Raw genomic sequence first — 23,444 nt, 5'->3', positions numbered from 1 at the left:
CTGCGGTGTAAACTACAAGAAGGTAGCCTACAACCCCCCAGAGGGCCAGGCCTTGTCAGTTTAAAATTCCCTGAGTTCCGTCAAAGGTTCGAGCTTTGAAAGCCACTCAGGGGGAGATGCTTGTGTTTTCAGCACCTCGATGAACTTGTGCATTGTCTCACGGAAATACAATCGCGCAGGCCGCGCATTCGGGTCACAATGAAAGCCTGCCATTCGGGAGCGCCATATGCTATGGAGGCCCGCGAGCATTACTAAATCCATGCCATCTTCTTTTGTTGTAGGCAGGAATCGGATTCCATACGGATCCAATGGTAATTCTTTTTTGATGGGCCTTTGAAGGACATCCCAAAAATATACCCCTTCCCAACAGCGCAAGAATACGTGATCAATAGTTTCTGGTTGTTTAACGATAAAGCAATGGGATCCCCAAGGTAGGTAAAACCCCTTTTTTTCTTGGAAAGATTTTACAGACAGAGTCCCGGTGTGAAGCTTGAAGAAGAAATTTTTTGTTTCCGGTGGCACCTGCATTTTTTTCACACGTTTCAGGACATCTCTGCCTGGGCCTCCGGAGCATATTGCACTGTACATTGGTTCCGGCAATAACACGTCACATACATCCTTGTACAATGTTTTCCGCTGAACACCACTTAAATAATTTTTAGAAAATCTCGCCGTCAAAAACCTGACGCTAAACACAACCTCTTTAAGAAAACCAAAAATACCTCCAGTCATAGTCTCCGTTCCAACAATGAAATCTGGCACAGCACGCCCGAGCCTGACTTGGCATACGGTACGTAGAAAGGGATCTTTAACGTCTCGGAGAAACAAATCTGTTTACTATCTGCAGTATAAACAAGTGCCCCAGACCAAGTCCCCCTACCTTGACGCTCCTGAACTAATTTGTCCGGCTGCACCTCTCCCATTTTGAGGCCCATATAAAGATAGCGAAAATACGGTGCAGCTTTTGCACATTTAACCGTGAGCAGTGGAGTACTTGCATCACGTACCAGAGCTTGCTTATCAAAAAAAAAATTGCACACAGTTGCTCTTGCAAATGCAGACAAATTAGCACTTTTCCATTTTTCGGCTTTCTCACGCGTTTCTTCCACCTGTGTTTTCCAAAAAGGCTCAGTGTCCCTGTAAAATTCGAGTGGAACACCTAAGTATTTCACGGGTGTTGTCACCCAAGAAACGGTGGCGAAAACAGCTGGAGTTGACGGCCATTCTCCGTGCAGAATCCCAGGCACTTGCCCCAATTCACCAAACTTCCGGTGACCTCACTGAAACCCTTTACTGCTTCGATTGTCCTGCTTATGCTATCTTGGTTAACGCAGAAAACAGCAACATCATCTGCGTATGCTAAGAGCTTCACTTCTGATGCCTGTACACGAAAACCATGAATAGCCTCATTTCCTATAATGTTTAGGCAGAGGGTTTCTATATAAATACAAAACAGCAGGGGGATGAGGGGACAGCCCTGGCGTACCGATCTCTGCACACTAATGGGGGCCCTCAAGGTCTTGTTTACTATTAACCTCGTAGTGCAGTTACGGTAAGCCATGCCCACACCCTCTGTTATAACAGAACCAACTTTAATGTAATGTAGAATGCAAAGCAGCAATTCGTGCGCCACACAGTCAAACGCCTTCTCAAGGTCAATCTGAAGAACTGCAACCCGAGCATATATTGTGCCACAACACTCAAGCACGCACCTAGCCTTGTGAATATCCTCAACAATGGAACGCCCCTTGATCCCACACGTTTCGTGAGGTCCGACTATTTTGTGCATTACGGTCTGTAGCCTGCCTGCAAGAAACTTCATATAAATTTTGTAGTCTACATTTGTGAGGACTATGGGCCTGTACGATGTTACCTGTCTGAGTTTTTCTGTTTGATCGGTTTTTGGTATGAGCACAGTATGCGAGGATGCATATGATGTAGCCAGAGCATGCAACACATACGCTTCTTTAAATACCACTGAGAGCAGCGGTGCTAGTTCCTTCTTGAAAGCTTTATAAAAAGCTGCGCTCAGGCCGTCGGGCCCCGGCGACTTTCCTGAGTTTAATTTATCAATAGCCTGTTCCACTTCTTGTTCGCTAATTGGCAGCTCTAATCTTATTCTGTCTGCTTCATCAATACGTGGCATGGCCCCTAAAAATATCTCCTTAAATCTTCCCATGTCAACATGCCTCGAAGCGATGAGCGCTTGATAGTAATCAAAAAAAGCCTTTGCAATGCTGTCATCGTCAGCTGCAGTGGCACCGCCCCATTGAATTTCCCCGACATGGTTTCGCCGAGCGTGCGCCATTTTCATTCCTAATGCCAGTTTTGTGGGTGTTTCGCTCGCGGCGAAATGCTCAGCTCTCGCGCGCACAAGTGCACCGCGATATCGCTCTTCCTCTATCGTTTCTAGCTTTTGTTTGGTTTTTCGTACGTCTTCACTGAAAACACCGGGTGCCTTGCATTCCCGACCTAATAACTTGTCCAGTAAGGACTTCAAATGAGCCTCGCTTAACCTCTCTTGAAAACGTCCACTGCGCCACTCTGCTGACTGCGCTGCACAGCAGCGTAGCCTATATTAGAAGGCAAATTGTAGAAGAGATGAGAAACTCACTGTTGAAAAAAAGAAGGAAAAAAATGGCCAAAACACTAGCAGAGCGTGGTTTCGATCCACGGACCTCTGGGTTATCGGCCCAGCACGCTCCCACTGCGCCACTCTGCTTTTCATTTTCTTTATTGCCGGTCTCCGACAGTGCCCAGTAACACATGATGGTACACAGAAATAGAAACAGCAGTCAGCTTTATACTGACGTCAGCAGTCAGCTTTATACTGACGTTGTCATATTAAAATTTTTTCAGCGCTGTCAAGGCTTCTACTCTCGGCAGCCACTGTGGTACAGGCTCAAGCGACTTCTGCACTTCAACAAATCTCGCTATACTCTCGCGAAAATACATCCGTGCGGGCCTCGCATCCGGATCACAATGGAAACCGGCCATGCGGGAGTGCCATACAGAGTGGAGTCCTGCCACATTATGAGGTCGAATGGAATTCCGTCTTCATTGTTTATTGCTAGGTATCTAATGCCGAGTGGGTCCAGTGGAAAATCTTTTTTGACCGTTCGCTGCAGAACATCCCAAAAGTACACACCTTCCCAGCAATGCAGAAAAACATAATCTATAGTTTCGGGCTATTTGCATATCATACAGTCAGCTCCCCACGGTAAGAAAAAGCCCCGTTGCTCTAGGAATTTCTTTACTGGCAGTGTTTCAGTGTGTAGCTTGAAGAAAAAGGATTTCATTCCAGGCGTCACCTGCATTCTCTTTACCCTTTTTAAAACATTCTGACCGGGTTCTCCACTATGCAAGGCTCTGTACAATGGTTCCGGAAAAATGCTGTCACACACATCTTTGTACACTGTTGTTCTTTTCACTGAAGAAAGGTAATCAATCGAAAAACGCGCCGACAAGAATCGTACACTAGTCACGACCTCCTTGAAAAAACCTGAAATGGATCCATGCATCACATTTGTGCCAACAAAACTAGGCAACGCACCTCTTAATCTGACTTGGCACACTGTGCATAAAAAAGGATCGCTCGTGTCACGAAAAAACATAAACCTATTAACGAGCTGTCGCACAAAGAGATGCGACAGGCTAAGACCGCCGTCTTTCACCCTTCTGAACAAGTTCGTTCGACTACACCTTTCCCATTGCGACGCCCATATAAAGGTGGCGAACACTCTGTGTAGCCTTTGCACATTCAGCCGCGAGCAGTGCAGTACCTGCATCAAATACCACAACTTACTTACAAAAAAAAGATTGCACACTGTGGCCCTGGCGAAGAAAGAAAGGGGAACCCCCTTCCACCTGTCTGCTTTTTCTCGCGTTTCGTGCAGCTGGCTTAGCCAGAGGTCGTCATTGTTTTTGTAGCATTCCAGAGGGACACCTAGGTACTTCGCTGGGGTGTTCACCCACGTCACGTCAGCAAATGTGTCTGGGGTTGTCAGCCATTTTCCGTGCCAGAATCCCAGGCATTTACCCCAGTTAATTAAACTGCCCGTGAGATCCCGGAAACACTTCACTACTTCAACTGTTGCTGTAATACTTCCTTGGTCGATGCAGCATACGGCGACATCATCGGCATATGCTAAGAGCTTTACTTCAGAAGCTTGCAGTTCAAACCCGCGAATCGAATCATTCTGAATAATAGCCAAGCACAGTGTTTCAATGTAAAGACAAAATAAAAGTGGACTGAGTGGGCAACCCTGGCGTACAGAACGCTGCACGGCAATGGGGGCCCCAGACTCTTGTTTATGATAAGCTGCGTGGTGCAATTCCTGTACGCCATGGCCACTCCATCTTTGATAATCGAACCGACATTAATATGATCGAGAATAGCGAACAAAATAACATGTGGAACACAGTCAAAGGCCTTCTCTAGGTCGAGCTGCAGCACAGCGACACAAGCTTTCATGATGTCACAGCACTCAAGCACGCACCGCATCTTATGTATGTTAGTCACTATAGACCTGCCCCTGATTCCACATGTCTGGTGACAGCCTACTAGGTCTTTAATCACTGTTCGAAGTCTTCTCGCTAAAACTTTCATTAAAATTTTGTAGTCAACATTAGTTAAAGAGATTGGTCTGTAATATGGCACCAGTCTAAGTTTTTCTGCGGCATCAGTCTTAGGTATAAGAACAGTGTGTGATGTACTATAAGACTGGTAAAACTTTCATGTGGTACGCCTCATTGGACACTACCGTGAGCACTGCAGCCAGCTTTTCTTTGAAAAACTTATAAAACGAGGCGGATAAGCCATCGGGCCCAGGCGACTTTCCGTCGTTTAAGTTTTCAATTGCTAGGCACACTTCACTTTCACTTATTGGTCGCTCCAAGAATTCTCTTATCTCATCGTCCAGTCGCGGCATATGGCCAAGAAATGTCTGTTTAAATCCGTCCAAGTCTGCATGATGAAACGCAAATAGCGCTTGATAATGCTCAGAAAACTGGCGCCGAATGCCCTCGTTATCATTCACCACGACGCCATTCCGCTCTATCTCGGCTATGTGGTTTCGTTGGGCGTTTGTCTTTTCAATCCCTAAAGCCCGCTTCGTAGGTACTTCGCCTGCTTTCAGTGAATTTGTTCGTGCACACACCAGCGCACCGCGATAGCGCTCTTCTTCGATCAACTGCAGTTTCCGCTTTACATTCCTGATATCATCTTTGAAAATGCTGGGCGTTTTGCACTCCTCTGCTATCAGTTTCTCCAATATTGTGCGCAGCTCGGTTTCCTTCATTTTTTCTTGGAAACGAATCGCACTGGCCCTGTCAATTGCTGTGACTTTAATCTGCTGCTTGCATAGTTCCCACTGCTGACCCAGATTAAGTCTAGTGTTTGGTTTTATTCAGTTAATTTCTTCTAATGCTTTTGTTATAAATTGTTCGTCGCCAAGTAGCATAGAGTTCATTTTCCACGTGTCCGATACAAAGTGTTTCAGTTGTTTCTTCGTTCCTATTGCGCATTTAACGAGGCAGTGATCAGTAAAACATATTGGTACAACATCGTAGCTACGGCACATCGGGATCATATCCAGAGCAACGTATATGCGATCCAGGCGTGCGTGGCTAGAACCCTGGAAATGAGTGTACTTTACCGCGCATGCGCTCTGTAGGCATTCAGCCACATCTGCTAATTCCGATTCGGCAACGACCTCAGCTAATAAGTCCGTACTCCTGTCTCGAAAAGCTGTGCAGCTGGTTATGTCCGCAGAAATCAGTGCGCAGTTAAAGTCCCCGATAATAATGAGGCGTTTCTCAGGCATCATGTACTGCCTAACATAAGCAAAAAAAATTATGTCTTTCCTCCAATGTGTTCGGCGCGTACACACAAATCACTCGATATTCCGCGTTACACAAAAGGAAATCACACACTATTAATCTCCCAGGTGGGCATGACATGATGCTTTGAACAGTAAGACCGGGAAACTTTTTCAAAAAGAGTACACATCCTGCTGACAGTCCTACAGCGTGGCTAACTACGGCGTAGTACGTTGCTGTGAAACGCTGCACCATGCTCCCGGTCTCCCCCTCTCCCTCGACTTTGGTCTCCTGGACGGCGAGAATGTCAATGTCATTTTCTGTTACCAGCCGATACAATTGACTTTGTTTTCGTTTCTGTCCTAAACCTCTGACATTCAACGTAGCTACCCAGAGGGCTGGTTCAGGAGCCAGTTCGGTTCGCAGTAGGAGGGAGGCCCGGAGCATGGTGCTCACCTTTAGCATCTAGCGTACCGCTAGACGTCTCCGGGGCCGTCCGGTTGTCTGCTCTCGCTTCTCGACGGCGGTGGCTTGTCGGCAGGCTTTCTTTCCGCGTTGACGTTTGGCCGTGGATTGAAGGTAGCCCGCCGTCCTTGCACCGCTTTCACTGGCGGCTCGTCAACGCTGCTGGCGAGTTCCTGGTCGTCGTGGTCTCCGGAGACTTCGTGGGGGCGTTTCGTTGCAGTCCCAGTACCCGTTGTAACGGAAGCGTCACTGGCTGGCGGTTCCTGGCCCTTAGCCGATAGAGTCGGCAGTGCATGAGTACTCGCTCCGCTTTTGTCGACACTCTGCTGCACCAGTGGTGGACTAGACGACGGTTCACTCGGACGTTCCGCGCTTGTGTCCTGCGGCTCACCAGCGAGGGCTGCTTGCTCTGCCACACCGGTAGGCAGCGGATCGCCAGTTCCCTTCGCCGCGTCCTCTGCCTCGGTCGCGTCCATTAAGTGCTCGGCTTCATCCCTTTCCCCCGGGCCCATTGCTGAGGCATACGTGCGGACGCACTGGGAGTCCTCGTGTCCGAAACGCCGGCAGTTCGAGCAGCGCGGCACCTTGCACTCTCTCCGGACGTGGCCAGTGCCGTGACAGCGCAAGCACTGCATCGGACGACCGGGTGCCACGGCTAAGGCCAGTTCTCCTCCCACCCGTATTTGATGCGGCAAATCTTCAACTGTCATGCCCTTCTTGAGCTTCAGGACGACCGTCCTCGTCATGGAACCCTTGTCGCTCATACCTTGCACACGCCACCGCTCTCTGCTAACGTCCATGACAGTCCCAAAGGCCGCTAGTGCGCTCCGCACATCCTCGTCGGCCACGCCGTGCAGCAGCCAGTGAAGCCTAAGCCTCACCTGATGATCCTGCGGGTCGATGATGACGCAGCGACTGTTCTTCACCTTCAGTTCCTTAAAGGCCAGCAGCCGCCTTGTAGCCTCCGCGCCGTTCAGGATGACTGCCCACACGTGGTTGACCTGGTAGGCTCCCAGGGCCACCACGTCCGGCAGCAAACCGGTAGGCACGAGAAACTCCCTAAAATCTTCGGCCCGGTAGGGCCTCGCTCGCACGTCGCCGTGCAAATACACGGTGTTCAAAACGATGCTTCCTGTTGGCAGTTGGGGCAGTATCAGCTGATAATCCGTGTCATCGCTATCGGTGATCCTGTTTCCGCGGCCAGCGAGGGCCGCCGGAGCTCATGATTCTGCGTCCGTCACGTTCGGTGGCCGGAAGTAGAATGACTGCGCCACTCTGCTGACTGCGCTGCACAGCAGCGTAGCCTATATTAGAAGGCAAATTGTAGAAGAGATGAGAAACTCACTGTTGAAAAAAAGAAGGAAAAAATGGCCAAAACGATAGCACAGCGTGGTTTCGATCCACGGACCTCTGGGTTATGGGCCCAGCACGCTTCCACTGCGCCACTCTGCTGACTGCGCTGCACAGCAGCGTAGCCTATATTAGAAGGCAAATTGTAGAAGAGATGAGAAAATCACTGTTGAAAAAAATAAGGAAAAAAATGGCCAAAACGATACCAGAGCGTGGTTTCGATCCACGGACCTCTGGGTTATAGGCCCAGCACGCTTTCACTGCGCCACTCTGCTTTTTTTTTCTTTATTGCCTGGCTTTGGCCCTGAACATTTACACATAAACACTCAACAAAAACACACAAAACGCTATGTACATACGACACTGTCGTGGTCAGCCAGCATGAGTCTGGCTTCGTCATACTAAAATTCACGAAGCATACAGAGCGGCTCTAGCCACGAGAGCCATTCGGGAGGCTCTGCAGCGGCTTTCTGGATGGCCAGAAAGCAGTCCATTCTTTCCCGAAAATAAATTCGGGCAGGTCGTGCGTCTTTGTCACAATTATAGCCTGCCATTCTGGAGCGCCATATACAGTGGAGGCCCAAGAGCATTATGAGATCAAATGGTACCCCATCCTCATTGTAAGTGCTTAAATAACGAATTCCCTGCGCGTCAAGTGGTAGCTCTTTCTTTATTGTCCTTTGTAACACATCCCAAAAATAAACCCCTTCCCAGCAATGCAAAGAAACATGGTATATTCTTTCGGGCTGTTTACAAATTAAGCAGTTCGATCCCCACGGTAAAAAGAAATCGTTTCCCTCCAAAAACTTTTTAACTGGCAATGTCCCGGTGTGTAACTTAAAAAAGGTCTTTACTCCTGGTGGCACCTGCATTTTCTTCACCCTTTTTAAAACTTCAGCTCCCGGACCTCCACTGTACAAGGCCCTGTACATGGACTCTGGGAAAACAATATCACAAAGACCGTGGTAAATCTTTTTTCTTTTAGTTTGATACAAATAATCGCTGGAAAAACGCGCTGAAAGAAACCTAACACTAGCTACAATCTCTTTGTAGTAACCAAAAATTCCACCCGCGACCTCTTCTGTGGAAACAACAAACTCGGGCAGCAATCGCCGCAGCCTCACCTGGCACACGGTGCGCAAGAACGGGTCTGAGACATCGCGAAAATACAAAAAACGGTTCACCAGCTGCCTTAAAAAGAAGTGCCCTAGCCCAAGACCCCCGTCTTTTACCCACCGAAACAGGTTCGTTCGGCTGCAACGTTCCCATTCGGAAGCCCATATAAAGACGGCAAAAATCCGGTGTAGCTTTTGAATGTTCACCCGAGAGCAATGCAAAACCTGCATGACATACCAGAGCTTGCTAATAAAAAAAAGATTGCAGACTGTAGCTCTGGCGAAAATTGAGAGATTGGTGCCTTTCCGTTTTTTAGCTCTGTCACGTGCTTCTTTCGTTTGCTGTTTCCAATACTGCTCGCTTTCGCGATAAGCATCGAGCAGAACGCCCAAATACTTGCCCGGGGTCGTCGCCCACGGTACGTTGGCGAAATGGTCCGGGTGGGATGGCCACCATCCATGCCAGAGTCCGAGGCATTTGGACCAATTAACCCCGCTACCGGTGACATCGCTGAACTTGCGTACACACCCGACAGCTTCGCTTATGCTCCCCAGCTCATCCGTGAATACAGCAACGTCGTCATCATACGCCAGCAGCTTAACTTCAGCAGCTTGTAACCTAAAGCCATTAATACTATTGTTTTCTATTATTTTCATACACAGCGTTTCGATGTAAATACAAAAATAAGAGAGGGCTGAGGGGGCAGCCCTGACGCACCGAATGCTGCACGCCAATGGGGGCCCCCAGACACTTGTTAACGATCACTCTTGTCGTGCAGTTTCGATACGCAGGGCTACACCATCGCGAATAACTGAACCGACATTCGCATGGTCTAAAACGGACAAGATTTCATGAGGAACACAATCAAAAGCTTTTTCGAGATCAATCTGAAGCATGGCCACTCGCCCATTAATATCATCGCATCTTTCAAGTACACTGCGCGCTTTGTGAATGTTCGAAAAAATCGATCGCCATTTTATTCCACATGTCTGGTGGGGTCCAACAATTTCCTTTATCACTGTCTGTAGTCTTCGCGCCAATACTTTCATAAAAATTTTGTAGTCGACATTAGTGAGTGCTATCGGTCGATATGCGGTAACAGATAGCAATTTCTCTATATCATCAGTTTTCGGTATGAGTACTGTACGGGACGTCCCAAAAGACGGAGGCAAAAAGTTTATTCTATAGGCTTCATTAAACATTGTACACAGCACCGGGGAAATTCCATGCTTCAATTCTTTATAAAATGCCGCACTGAATCCATCTGGTCCTGGTGATTTCCCGAGGTTTAATTCATCTATCGCTTGCGCTACTTCGTTTTCAGTTATTGCTAGTTCCATTTTCTTTTTCTTTTCTTCGTCCAGCCGTGGCATTGCACCAAAAAACTGATGCTTAAATGCGACTGCGTCTACCGGATGCCATGAAAAAAGCCTCCCGTAGAATTCTTTAAAGGCTGCTTCGATGTGGTCAGTGTCTGCCGATAAGATACCCCCCCCCCCCCATTCTATTTTATCGATGATTCCTTTCAGCGTGGGCTTTTTCTAAACCGAGAGCACGTTTTGATGGCGCTTCGCCAGCAGCTGTGTCTTCCGCACTCGCCATAACCAGTGCTCCGCGATAACGCCGTTCTTCCGTCAGTTCTATCTTTTGCTTGGTTTTCCTGACATCTTCTATCCATTTCCCAGGCGCTTTGCATTCCTGCTTCAGAAACGTTTCCAGCAGTGTTCTTAACTCAGCTTCGTCTTGTTTTTCCTTATACCGTATACAAGTGGCCCTTTCTATTGCTTTGATTTTTAAAGATTCTTTGCTTAACTCCCACTGCTGCCATATCTTCAGGTTCTTGCACGGGTTTATTTTTCCTATTTCATCCTTTACTGCTCGGTAGTAGACATCGTCGCGATGAAGCGTGTTGTTTAGCTTCCACATTTCCCATGAAAATGCCTTGCTTCGCTTGACACTTCCCAGGCAGCACTCAACTAAACAATGTTCTGAGAAGGACACTCCCACAACTCCGTACTGGCTGCATTCAGGGGCAAGGTCAACTGATGTATAAATGCTGTCCAGCCGTGCATGGCTTGAGCCCTGAAAAGGGGGGAACATCACTGCCCACGCACCCTCAAGACATTCAGCCACATCCTCCAGGTTTCCGTTATCAATAATTCTGATCAACATTTCAGTGCTCCTGTCTCGGAACCCCCGGATGCTTGACTTATCGCGCGCATTTAGGACCCAATTGAAGTCGCCTAAGACGATGAGCTGCCTCACCGTGCGAACGCGCTCTTGGAGGCTTTGGAAAAAAGCAACTCTTTCCTCTACCACATTCGGTGCATACACGACAACAATGCGCCACTCAATGCTATTCAGTGAAAAGTCAAGGACAATATACTGGCCAGACACGCACGAAGAATAAGCTTGCACCTCTAACCCCGGGATCTTCTTTACAAAGAGCACGCAACCAGCCGATGTCCCCACTGCATGACTGACGATAGCAAAAAATCTAGTCGTAAAACGTCGCACCATGCTGTCGGTTCCTTCGTTGCCGTCCACTTTCGTCTCTTGCACGGCCAATACATCTATCTCGCGCTCCGTAATAAGTCGGTACACCTGACCTTGTTTTTTCCTGGTCGCCAGGCCTCTGACATTTAGCGTAGCGACTTTAAAGGCGGGCGCGGGAGCCATTTTTACTCAAAAGGAAGGACCCAACAGCATGGCGCTTACCTCCCACGTCTAGCGCGCGGCTAGACGCCACTGTTGCCACCGGTATCACCCGGCGGAAGAACATCGGCCTGCTCGAGGAGTACCTTGTCGCCGGCCCGCTTGTCATCCGAAAGGTTCGGGCGCGGCCGGAACATCGGACGCGGGGATTGAGAGGTCTCCGCAGGGGGTTCCTCGACGCAGGCCGCTACCACCTTGTCCCCTTCGGGGCTGGTCTGGCCGTGGGGACGCTTCGCCGGGGTGGTGACGGGGGGCGTGACGCTAGTTGTGCGGGCGCCGCTCTTCCCGTGGTCGTCCTCGTGCGGGTCGTTTGACTGGATGGCCTCGGGCTCTGTTGGGCTAGCCCCGTTCCCAGCTGTCACGTTATCGGCACCGATGGAGTCTGCCGTCGGCTCGCTGGTTCGTCGGCCGCCTTGCTGCTATCCCCGGAGCTCACACACGTGGCAAGCGTCGAAGCCGACTTGCCCGCCTCGTCCGTGCCAGTCGCTGCTTCCTCCGCCTCGGCGACGTCCATGAGTTCCGCGGTGTCGTTCGCCTTTCCGAGACCGGTAGCCGACGCGTAGGTACGGACGCAGTCCGCGTCCGCGTGTCCATTGCGCCTGCACTGGGAACACCTGGGCACCTTTCAGTCGCGGCGAACGTGGCCCGTGCCGTGACAACGCAAGCAATGCATCGGTCCCCCGAGCACAACCACGAGGGCCAGCTCACCGGCTACTCGCAACTGGTGTGGCAAATCATCCACCTTCATTCCCGGCTTCAACTTGAGTAGCACGGTCCTGGTGGTTGAGCCTTTCTCCTTCATCCCTTGGACGCGCCTATGCTCCCGCGTCACCTCCGTCACATTTCCGAACGCCGCGAAAGCAGTCCGGTAGTCTTCGTCAGCCACACCGTGCAGCATCCAATGCAGGCGACGCTTTACCTGTTGATCCTCCGGGTCGAAAATGATGCGCCGGCGTCCTTTCACTTGTAGCTCCTTCAACGCAGCAAGCTTTTTCGTGGCTTCAGCACTGCTTAGCGTCACCGCCCACACAGAATTTATCTGATACGCCCCCAACGCCACGACGTCGGGGAGCGCACCAGCGTTGGCGAGGGCGTCCCAAAAATTTTCCACCCTCTAGGGCCTCGCTCGCACGTCACCGTGCAGAAACACCGTGTTAAGCACAACACGTCATGTTGGCAGAGTAGGCAGAACAATATCGTAGTCCTTATCTGCGTCGGCAGCAAGCCTGTTTCCGCGGCCAGCAAGGGCCGCTCCGCCGGAGCTCATGATCCTGCGTCCGTCACGCTCGGTGGCCGGAAGTAGTATGGCCAAGGTAGATGTATACTGGTAGCGAAGGCTCCATAGACGCCCATTGGTCCAAAAAATGGCGGCTCATGGGCACTCCAGCGCCCCCTGGATTTTGGGGGGCAAACTACGCAAACGTGACGTAGAATGACGTCACGCATACGTATGCTTTTGGCGCGAATTATAAAGCGGTCTTTCTATAGAATCCGCGTTTTCGAGCCCGTACCTCTCGAAGGTTGCTGCCTTTCAGCGCGCCCCAACCTTTGCCAGTCAAATGTGCTCGAGTTCCTGCTAGTTATGGCCTTGTTAATGTGCAATTGGGAACGCAATGAAAGTGACTGGTAAAGGAGGGGCAGCATAGAAAGGCAGCAACACTTCCAGACACTGGCGAAGCATGCATGATTCGTAGTGCAAATACTGGTGCTAGTACTTTTGAGAGCTTTTGAGTACAGCAAGGTATGATGCAAGGTATGATGCACAAAGCACTGGCTCAAGTGCACAGTTGGCAATAGAGTGTGCGGCAAGTATGGTTTTCATAGTTTCATATTCATTGTTTATTGCAGCAACCAAACAAATACAGTCACAAAGCACACCCTTGGCACACAAACAAAAAATACATGTCACAGGCAGCACAAGCAGTATTGTTTAAGTTGGCTAATCATCTCAATAGTCACAGTGCAGAAGGAAAAAGCCCTGAAGTGCCACGAACGTTGTCAGTTAGGAAATTGAAAAGTATAGAAAACAATGCTACGACAGCTTCAATTGAAGCAAACATAACATGACATAAGTAGGCGCATCAACACAGACCATAGAGCACACTGGGATTATTCTTCACATTTAATTTCTTCAGCTGAAAGAATATAGCAGGTGCGTTTACATCTGCAAGGCAATGTTAAAGCCAGCTTTAGCACCCTCAAACGTGCTCAACGTAGGAGCAAATACCATACATTGAAAAAGACATGAAGCCAAGTACGCACGAACGGGTTACAGCTATGAAACACGAGCGAACAGCCCGGCGAAACCATATCGAAGTCAAGCGGGAATCGGTGTAGCGTGACACCAATGGTACTATCCACGCTGTCGCAGTGTACCGCCTTGGTGTACCACGGAGCATCGCTTCTTCACATGCCGCAAGCTCATCTTGAAATGAAGCGCTAAGCGCTTCAAAAGAAGAGCGCGAAGCGTGCAAAGACGGAAAAAGACTTCGCACTGGCCGCACGCCGAAGGAAACGACAAAACCGAGAAAACTGCCGCAGCGGTGCAGCGGGGTGCAAATCTTACCGAACGGTGACAAAGAAGCGACGTGCAAGGACGACGAAAACTTCGCAAAAGGAGCATTTTGAGACCGGCGAGCAAAATTTATACGCTTTACCAGGCACGCCATCGCAGACAGCTGGCGATAAGAAATCGCCACTGTGGCCGGGTTAGCCGGGTATCGAAACAAGGCCTGCAAAGACGCGCTGTAATGCACCGCACACTCATGAATAGGGGGCAGGTCAAGAGTGTTGCAAAAATAGAAAATTTGCCAGGTTTTAATAAAATGACTTACCTCTTTCATAAAACAAGGTGCTAATATATTTTGTCTTTTCTATTGGCAGATTACATTCCAATTTTGTAGCTTTATCATTTCTTTATATGAGTGTTTTGCCCCCCCATCCTCTGGTTGTGCTGCAGTCGCGCTAAACCACTTTTCGGCCCAGCCTTCGCCACCACTATAAATCCGCCTTGGTATGGCTGCGCCACTCTGGTGATTTCGCTGCACAGCAACGTAGCCTATATTAGAAGGCAAATTGTTGTACATATTGAATCTTACTGTTGAAAAAGAAAGGATAGAAGAAAAAGAAGACAAAAACCATAGCAGAGCGTGGTTTCGATCCACGGACCTCGGGTTATGGGCGCAGCACGCTTCCAATGCGCCACTCTGCTGATTTTTTTTTCCTTTATTGCATGGAAGAACTTCTGTAGAAAGGGGGAAACTTCAATCAGACTAGTTCGCGTCTCAAGTTACCGGGCTGCTTAATATGAGCCCCCCATAGCCCTAACTCACCACTGCATCCCCATCAAAACATCAAAATTCAGGGACGCACACACAAGCATCTAGGCACGGCAGCCAGCTTGGAGGTTCGTCGCGAGCAGCATATACACTCCTCACCAACGCACACTGTTCTCGAAACACAGATTTGGACGATCTTGGTGGCTCGGCATGTCTGTCCATCATACGGCTTTTACAAAGACTGAATAGTCCCATCAACACAAACACGTCATAAGGCACAACAGAGTTTTTGTCAACAGGCAGAAATCTGATAGTGTATGGTGTAACTTCAATGTCCTTCTTAAGAATTCGTTGTAGTATGTCCCAAAAGAACATGGCATCACGGCACAGGATGAAGCAATGATCAATTGTCTCAGGCACGTTACACAGACGACAATTCACATTCCAGGGTACAAACATCCCCTTGTCATTAAGAAATGTCTTGACAGGCAGCGTCGCTGTGTGTAGTTTGAAAAAGAACGTTTAAGCGGCTGCCTGAATGCACATCCGCCTAACACGCTTTAGAACACTGATGTCCAAAGACCCCAGATAAGGCTGCCGATACAATGGTGTAGGGAACAAAGACTCAGTGAGAGCCTGGGTCATCTGCTTTCTCGAGAGGCTATACAGGTAATCTAAAGAGAAGCGCACAGTGAGAAAATTGAAAGTGTCAGCAACCTCCTTAAGAAATCCCCATAAAGTCCCCTCACGAGCCTGCACAGTCGGTGCGAATAAGTAAGGCAAATGAAAACTAAGCCGCCTAATGAGCACAGCTACCAGAAACGGGTCATTTGCCGATTTGAAAAAGAAAAAACGGGAAACGAGTTGATGCACGAACAGGTGAACAAGGCCCACTCCACCACCCTCTAAGGGAAAGAACAAGTTGTCACGCCTCATCGGCTCCCATTGAGAGCGCCAAACGAATGCTGCAAATATTCTATGTATTGCTTGCACCTTCCTCCTCGCACAATGCAGGACTTGAAGGACATACGCGAGCTTTGCAAACAAAAAAATGTTACAGACCTGTGCCCTCGCAAACACTGAGAGTTCCCTACCCATCCAAGCCTGTGTTTGCCGCCGTAGAGTTACAGTTTGTGAATCCCAGTAGGCTGTACTGTTGTGAACTTGGTGCAGCGGAACACCTAGGTACTCAAGAGGGCTACAGTTCCAGCATATACCACCGAACTGGCTTGGCCTAGTTCCCCAATGACCCAACCAAAAGCCTTTGGATTTCTCTAAATTAAGAGCCGCGCCTGATACATCGCATAACTGTTTAGTCAAGTTTAGAGCCTCGAGTACACTCTTTTTGTCAGACCAAAAGAGGGCGACATCATCAGCGTAAGCTAATACTTTAACTTCACATTGAGCCAGAGAAAAACCGCGGATAGCTGCGCTGTTAAATATACTGACACAGAGGGGTTCCAGATATAGGGCAAACAACAATGGAGACAGTGGACATCCTTGACGAACAGATGCTTCTAGTGGTACTGGTTTCGTTAGCTCCTGATTAACAATAACCCTTGTATAGGAGTTCTTTTAGCACAGCCTTATGCCTTTGAGCAAGACGTCACCAATATTTGCATACTCCAAGACCGCCAACAAGAAATCGTGCCGAACTTTATCAAACGCCTTAGCCAAGTCAATTTGAATCAGAGCTACTTGGCCTATCTCATCTGATACTGTCTCTAATACTGAACGTGCAATATGGATATGTGTTTGAATACTGCGGCCTCTAATACCACAGACCTGATGCGGACCTATCAAGTCCATAATGACGAGCTGCAGACGACTGCTAAGAACCTTGGCAAAAATTTTGTAATCAACATTGCAAAGGGAAATTGCACGATATCCCTCAACAGTTTTCAACAGATTAGTATCTTTGCTTTTGGGAATTAATATTGTGTGCCCAGAATAAAAAGTGGGAGGCAGGACACCCACATCATAAGATGCTTGGAAAACTTCCATCAAAACAGGCACTAGGCAAGGCGAAAATGTTTTATAGAATTCGCTAGTAATACCATCTGGCCCAGGAGATTTCTGGCTCTGCAGGGCAGAAATGGCTGATTGAATTTCATCCAAAGTGATAGGTCCCTTCACTATAGCACACTTCTCATCATCAAGTCGAGGGAAGTTTCCGAGCAAGGAACTGTAATTGAAACCCTGACTTGGATCTTCGCAACTGCCAAACAGCTTCCGATAATAGTCGAAGAAAGCAGCAAGAATACCAGGCGCATCACTGTATGTGCAATCACCATACTGAATTTCCAATATTTCCTTCGCAAGAGCATTCTCTCTTTCATCACTCAGGGCCCGACGAGAAGGTTGCTCATCAAGAAACCTTCGGGACCTAGATCGTATCAAGGCCCCCTTAGATCTGTCTGCCGCAAATTGTTGAGGCTGTGCTTTTACGTTATTAATCTCTTCGAGATAGGCACCCGGGCTTACCCTCTCTAGCTCATGTAGCTCCGTTAGGGTGCGCCCAAGGTCACGAAGGTGGTGTCTCTTCAGGAAAGCGATTCTTGCTGAGGCCTCAATTGCCAAGTTTTTGATCTCCTGTTTAAACAAGTCCCACTTTTGAAAAATGGAAAGATCACGGCGTGACCATACGTCCTTCAAACAAGTAGGTACAGCACGCTGAAAGATTTCGTCTGAGAGCAGACAGTTATTCATCTTCCACAACTCCCATCGAGAGTGAAGTACATGCCGAGTGTACTTTCCTATCTGAAGAGACACCATACAGTGGTCACTGAAGAAAATGGGCCGCACCCAGTAGCCAAACACACTTGCTAATGCGTCAACAGAAACGTAAATTCTGGCAAGGCGAGCATTAGAGGAAAACTGAAAATGAGTGAAATGTATACTGTCGCCTTTTTCCTGCCCCACATCCACAAGACTATATTCAGAAACCAAATCGGTAAGTAATGCAGCACTATGGTCATATCTCTTACATACCACTGAACGGTCCTCATCAATAAAAACGCAATTAAAATCTCCCAACAATATAATTTTGCGGTCCGTGCACAAATGTTCAACTAATGACCGAAAAAAAAGCCTTCTATCGCGCTGCTTTGTGGGGGCATAAACACAAATAATCCGCCACTGTACACCTGAAATTGTGAGATCACAGCATATAAGTCGCCCCTCGTCATCTATGCAATAAGACATGGCTGTCATCTCTAGCGTGTTCGCCAGGAATAGCATACAACCTCCGGATAAGCCTCTCGCGTGGCTAACAATAATGCTGTATTCCGACAAAAAAGGCTCAAGAGCAGCTGCTGTCTCTTCATCAGAGGACAACTTTGTTTCCTGGATAGCGGCTACACACACACTCCATTTCTTTAAGAGATGCCGTACCTGCTGTTGCCTCCTACGATTACGCATACCCCTAACGTTAAGGGTAGCGACTTGATATGCTGCGACGCTCGCCATTTTGGTGCCAGTCTTAACAAACGCCATCCCCTGGAATGTGGTGGCCCGCCGCCAAATTGGCGGCCTCTCGGGCAGACATCGCCCTCCTCTTTAACACCACCCTTCCCGTGGCCTCTACACATTGTGCCTTCTGGTCAGCGCCATCGATACACACCTCGTCAGCATCTGCAGGACGTTTCAAAGGTGCGGTGCTGTCCATGTCTTCCTCTGAGACAGCCAAGGCCTCGGCCCACGAACCCGAGGGGAGCACATCACTCGCTGCCACACTGACAGCCGACAGAGAACCTGACACGCCAGAGATCGACGCCACACACGTCTCACCGTTACCCTCCAACGACGAAGCAGAATCAGCATCAGAGGAGGATCGGCGAGCATTCACTGGCTGTATCGCCTCGACTGACTCCACAGGAGGCATATCCGGACGTTGACCTGTGGCAACGAGGTGTTCCTGTGCAGCAAGCACAGCGGTCTCTGTAACACTCACGGGGGGGCCCGGGTCCGGCGGTTTTCGTCCTGGAGGCGTGGATGCTAGATGGCCAGTCGCTTCATATTCCGTGTTGTTTTTAGGTGTTGAAGTCTTCTGTTCCCCATCTATTCGATGCTCATGACTTAGTTCTCCGGTCGCGTCCACAACCTCAGACACATCCATAATGTGTTCTGATGCCACGTCATCTTCCCGTGACCACTGGCCTTGACGCAGCCTGTCAGCGTAACTCAAGACACAGTTCTCCGCAGTATGGCCAAAGCGTCGGCACTGAGTGCATCGAGGCGTGCGACACTGGCGCCGGACATGTCCAACCCGGCTACATCGGAGGCACAGTGGAGGTCTCCCTGGGATAAGGACTAATGCCTGCACTCCATAAACATTAAGTGTGTGTGGAATGGTGCTAGCTGACACTCCATCCTTGAGTGTGAGGGAGAGTTCACGGTTCGCCGTTTTCATATGCTCCATCCCTGGGCACCGCCACTTTTCACGCTCCACAGACTGGACCGTGCCATAAGGCTCTAATGCTTCCACAATCCTCCGGTGTTCCATATAGCGGGGAAGCCAAAGGAGCTTAACCTTGATGTTCTTAGTATCCGGGTCAAACACCATGCACCGTAGTCCTTTGACAGGAAACTCCGCTTTGTTAACAAGCTTCTGTTTGGAAGAACTACTCTCGCAGGTAACCATCCACACGTGGCTCAATTGGTATTGACCAATGCACAAAATTTCCCGGAGATCCAATATCTGTGCGAGTGCGTCACGGAAGTCAGGTGCTCGGTACGGGCGCCGTTTAAGGTCAGCGTGCAGGAAAACGGTATTAAGGACAACATTACCGGTTGGCAAACGGGGAAGGACAACTTTGTACGAGTCCGTAGTGGCCTGAGACGTCGGTAGACCTCGGCCAACGGCCGATGCGCTGTTTCGAGCATGGAGCATGTTGAAGCACAGCCGCTCAGAACGGCTTCTCACTGCGCCACTCTGCTGACTGCGCTGATCCGGAACGTAGCCAATATTAGAAGGCAAATTGTTGTACAGATTGAATATTGCAGTTCAAAAAAAGATAGAAGAAAAAGAAGACAAAAACCACAGCAGAGCGTGGTTTTGATCCACGGACCTCTGGGTTATGGGCCCAGAACGCTTCCACTGCGCCACTCTGCTGACTGCGCTGCTCGGTAACGTAGCCTATATTAGAAGGCAAATTGTTGTACAGATTGAATCTTGCTGTTGAGAAAAAAGGATAGAAGAAAAAGAAGACGAAAACCATTGCAGAGCGTGGTTTCGATCCACGGACCTCTGGGTTATGGGCCCAGCACGCTTCCACTGCGCCACTATGCTTTTTTTTTATTGCCGACTGGGCAGGAACACCAAATACAACACATTAAAAGGTGCTATCTGAACAAAGAGAGCACTCGTAGGTTAAAACCGTTTCAGGGCAACAAGGTCATTCAACAGAGTCTCCCATTCTGGTTCATCAACTTTTTCCTTATACACATCTCTTAGGTAAGCAATACTCTCAACAAAGTACTCTCTAGCGGGTCGCACATTTTGATCTGCATGATGGACACCCATTCGTGTCTTCCATACAACATGCAGTACCAACAGCATGAACAAAACATACGGTGCACCGTGTTCGTTATTAACTGGCAAAAAAACGGATGCCATACGGCGTTATTGGAAGGTCTTTCTTTAGCGTCCTTTGCAGGATGTCCCAAAGAAAGACTGCATCCCAACAGTCCAAGAATATATGGTCTACAGTTTCTGGCTTGCGGCATATTAAACAGTTTGTGCCCCATGGGACATATATCCCCTTCTCTTCCAACCATGGCTTCACGGGCAGTGTGCCACTATGTAAGTGGAAAAAGAAAGTTTTCACCGATGGCCGCACGGCCATCTTCTTCACTATTTTAAGAACATCACCACCCTGACCATAATTATTCAGTATGCGATAAATTGGCACTTGTAACATCAAATCTGACAGGTCAGTATAGAACCGCCTACGTTTTACGCCACTAATGTACTGCATCGAGAAACGCACTTTCAATATTTGAAAAGCTCCAACCACTTCTCGCAAATACCCCTGCACACCTCGACGATGAATCCATTGCGTACAAACCAGAAATTTGGGTAAAAAGTTTTGCAGCCGCACTTGTATCACTGCCCTCAAAAAGGGATCCTTTTGGTTTTGCAGGAAAACGAATCTCGAAACAAGTTGACTTGAAAACAAGTGTACAAGACCCAAGCCACCATTCTGCACTGAGCGAAACAAGTTTGTCCGGCTCGTGCGCTCCCATGTTGATCCCCACACATACACAGCTAACACTCTGTGCAGCTTCTGAACACACATTCTTGTCAAGAACATCGCCTGCAGCACGTACCATACTTTTGCGACAAGGAAAAGGTAACACACTGTTGCGCGAGCAAAAATGAAAAAATCCCTGCCACCCCATTTAGTTGTTTTCGAACGCAAATGCTCAGTTTCTTCACGCCAATGCTTTGTCGTGTCCTTGTAGTGCTGAATTGGTACGCCTGGATACTTTGTAGGCACGTCTGACCACTGAACGTTTTGAAATAAGGAAGGAGAGTCTTCCCACTCCCCCTGCCAGAAACCCAGGCATTTGTTCCAGTTTATAGCATTGCCGGTACATCTGCAGTATGCTGTGGCATCGTTCAAGGCCTGCTTGACACTTTATTTGTCCATGCAAATAATAGCAATATCATCAGCATACGAAAGCACCTTCACTTCTGTTGACATTAACTGAAAGCCTCTAATAATTTCATTGTACAGTACTTTCAAGCAAAACGGCCCCAGATAGATGCCAAATAGCAAGGGGGATAAGGGGCACGCGAAGTCCGTCGATGCTGCCGCTGCACGCGAAGGCACCCAGGTGCACGCGGAGGCGGCTTGGCCGCCTGCCGCGGGTCGGGCGGAACGTTAGGCCGCGGCTTGAAAGACGGACGCCTCACTCCATGAGCTTAGGCCGGGGGTTCTTCAGGAATGTGCGGTGCATCGGAATTCTTTTCTCGTGGCCGCTTTCCAGCCTGACTGCTGCTTGCAGCAGTCCGGCTGGAAAGCGACCACGTTTCCTGTGTACGTCCTGTTAGCGCACGCTGTTTAATAGAGATGTACCAACTAGCCCGTCAGAAAGTTCTACTGAAGGAGACCACCATTTCATCCTGCTGACTTTAAGCGTTCTCCGAAGCTTCGTTAGGACGGGCGGCGGCGTCTTCCAACACAGTAGCCTTCTCATCAGGCAAACCGTCTTGCGGGACACTGGATGCAGGCTCAAGCCTGCCGCTCCGCTCTTCGACACAGGTTGAATGGGGCACCAGTGTCTCGAAAATGTTGCCTCTCTTTCCCGTCGCCGCTTCTTCGGCGTCAAGTTCATCCATCATCAGCTCGGACGCTGTTTCGTTAGAAGAGCGCCCGGTCACGCTGGCATAAGTTCGCGCACACTCACTCTCCTCATGGCCGAACCGACGGCACCCACCACACCGCGGAATTTTGCAATCCCGCCGAACATGACCCTTGCCACGGCAGCGCAAGCAGAGGGGTGCCCTGCCCGGTACCACAACCAGGGCCAATTCACGAGCGATGCTCACCTGATGCGGCAAATCGTCCAGCTTGACTCCCGGTTTCAGCGAAAGAGACACCAGGCGCGTTGTCGACCCTTTATCGGTGACGCCTTGTACCCGCCAACGCTCAGCCTTAACCTCAGTTATTTTTCCCTACAGCACAAAGGCCACTGGCACGTCTTCATCTGGCACTCCGGGAAGCAACCAGTGAATCTTCATTCGAACATCTTGGTTTGCTGGGTCAATTATCAAACACCGACGTTCCTTCACTTGCATTTCACCAGCGGCGAGCATCTTCTTGACAGCGTGAGCACTGTCGAAAGTCACCGCCTAGACGTGACTCATCCGATACGCCCCCAAGGCGGTTACGTCAGGGAGCAACTTGAGGTGAGCCAACGCGTCACGGAAATCTTCGACGCGGTACGGTCGTGCACGGACGTCAGCGTGAAGAAAAACTGTATTAAAAACAATACGACCTGTAGGCAGTTTTGGTAGGATGACCTCGTACTCGTCAGTTTCAAAAGACCTGTTTCCGCGGCCAGACATGGCTGCTGTAGCCGCTCCTACGGAGCCCGTCATCACACGTCGGTACGCTGCGGCGGCCGGAAGTGGAATCCCCACTGCACCAATCTGCTGATTGCGCTGCACGGCAACGTAGCCTATATTAGAAGGCGAAATGTAGTACAGCTTGAATTTTACCGTTGAATGAAAGGATAGAAGAAAAAAAAAGACAGAAACCATACCAGAGCGTGGTTTCGATCCACGGACCTCTGGGTTATGGGCCCAGCACGCTTCCACTGCGCCACTCTGCTTCTTTTTTATTGCCGGGCTTCGACAAAATACAACAAAAGGCATACACGGGTAGACACCCAAACTACAAATAGGTAGCCTACAGCCCCCAGAGGGCCAGGCCTTGTCAGTTTAAAATTCCCTGAGTTCCGTCAAAGGTTCGAGCTTTGAAAGCCACTCAGGGGGAGATGCTTGTGTTTTCAGCACCTCGATGAACTTGTGCATTGTCTCACGGAAATACAATCGCGCAAGCCGCGCATCCGGGTCACAATGAAAGCCTGCCATTCGGGAGCGCAATATGCTATGGAGGCTCGCGAGCATTACTGAATCCAACGGCATGCCATCTTCTTTTGCTGTAGACAGGAATCGGATTCCATACGGAT

General features: G+C 49.2%; 1 protein-coding gene, 1 non-coding gene and 1 pseudogene across 2 annotated transcripts; all 3 read right to left on the bottom strand.

Moving 5' to 3' along the window:
- Positions 1 to 2,650: 2,650 nt before the first annotated feature.
- TRNAI-GAU (transfer RNA isoleucine (anticodon GAU)) lies at positions 2,651 to 2,722 on the bottom strand. The gene has a single exon. It is a non-coding gene; the product is annotated as a tRNA-Ile (tRNA).
- Positions 2,723 to 17,841: 15,119 nt separating this feature from the next.
- On the bottom strand, positions 17,842 to 19,635 carry LOC144123223 (uncharacterized). The gene has a single exon (XM_077656095.1). It carries the CDS (start codon positions 19,633 to 19,635, stop codon positions 18,226 to 18,228), a length of 1,410 nt encoding a protein of 469 aa, XP_077512221.1. The 3' UTR covers positions 17,842 to 18,225.
- Positions 19,636 to 20,115: 480 nt separating this feature from the next.
- On the bottom strand, positions 20,116 to 22,220 carry LOC144126369 (uncharacterized; annotated as a pseudogene).
- Between the last annotated feature and the right edge of the window lie 1,224 nt (positions 22,221 to 23,444).

Source organism: Amblyomma americanum, chromosome 3 (genome assembly GCF_052857255.1).
Source record: "Amblyomma americanum isolate KBUSLIRL-KWMA chromosome 3, ASM5285725v1, whole genome shotgun sequence".
Classification (NCBI taxonomy): domain Eukaryota; kingdom Metazoa; phylum Arthropoda; class Arachnida; order Ixodida; family Ixodidae; genus Amblyomma; species Amblyomma americanum.
The sequence above is the reverse complement of the archived record's forward strand: the minus strand, read 5'-3'. Positions and strand labels throughout refer to the sequence as shown.

Coding starts and splice junctions, on each gene's coding strand:
- LOC144123223 (XM_077656095.1), bottom strand. CDS start 19,635: ATGCTCCATGCTCGAAACAGCGCATCGGCCGTTGGCCGAGGTCTACCG.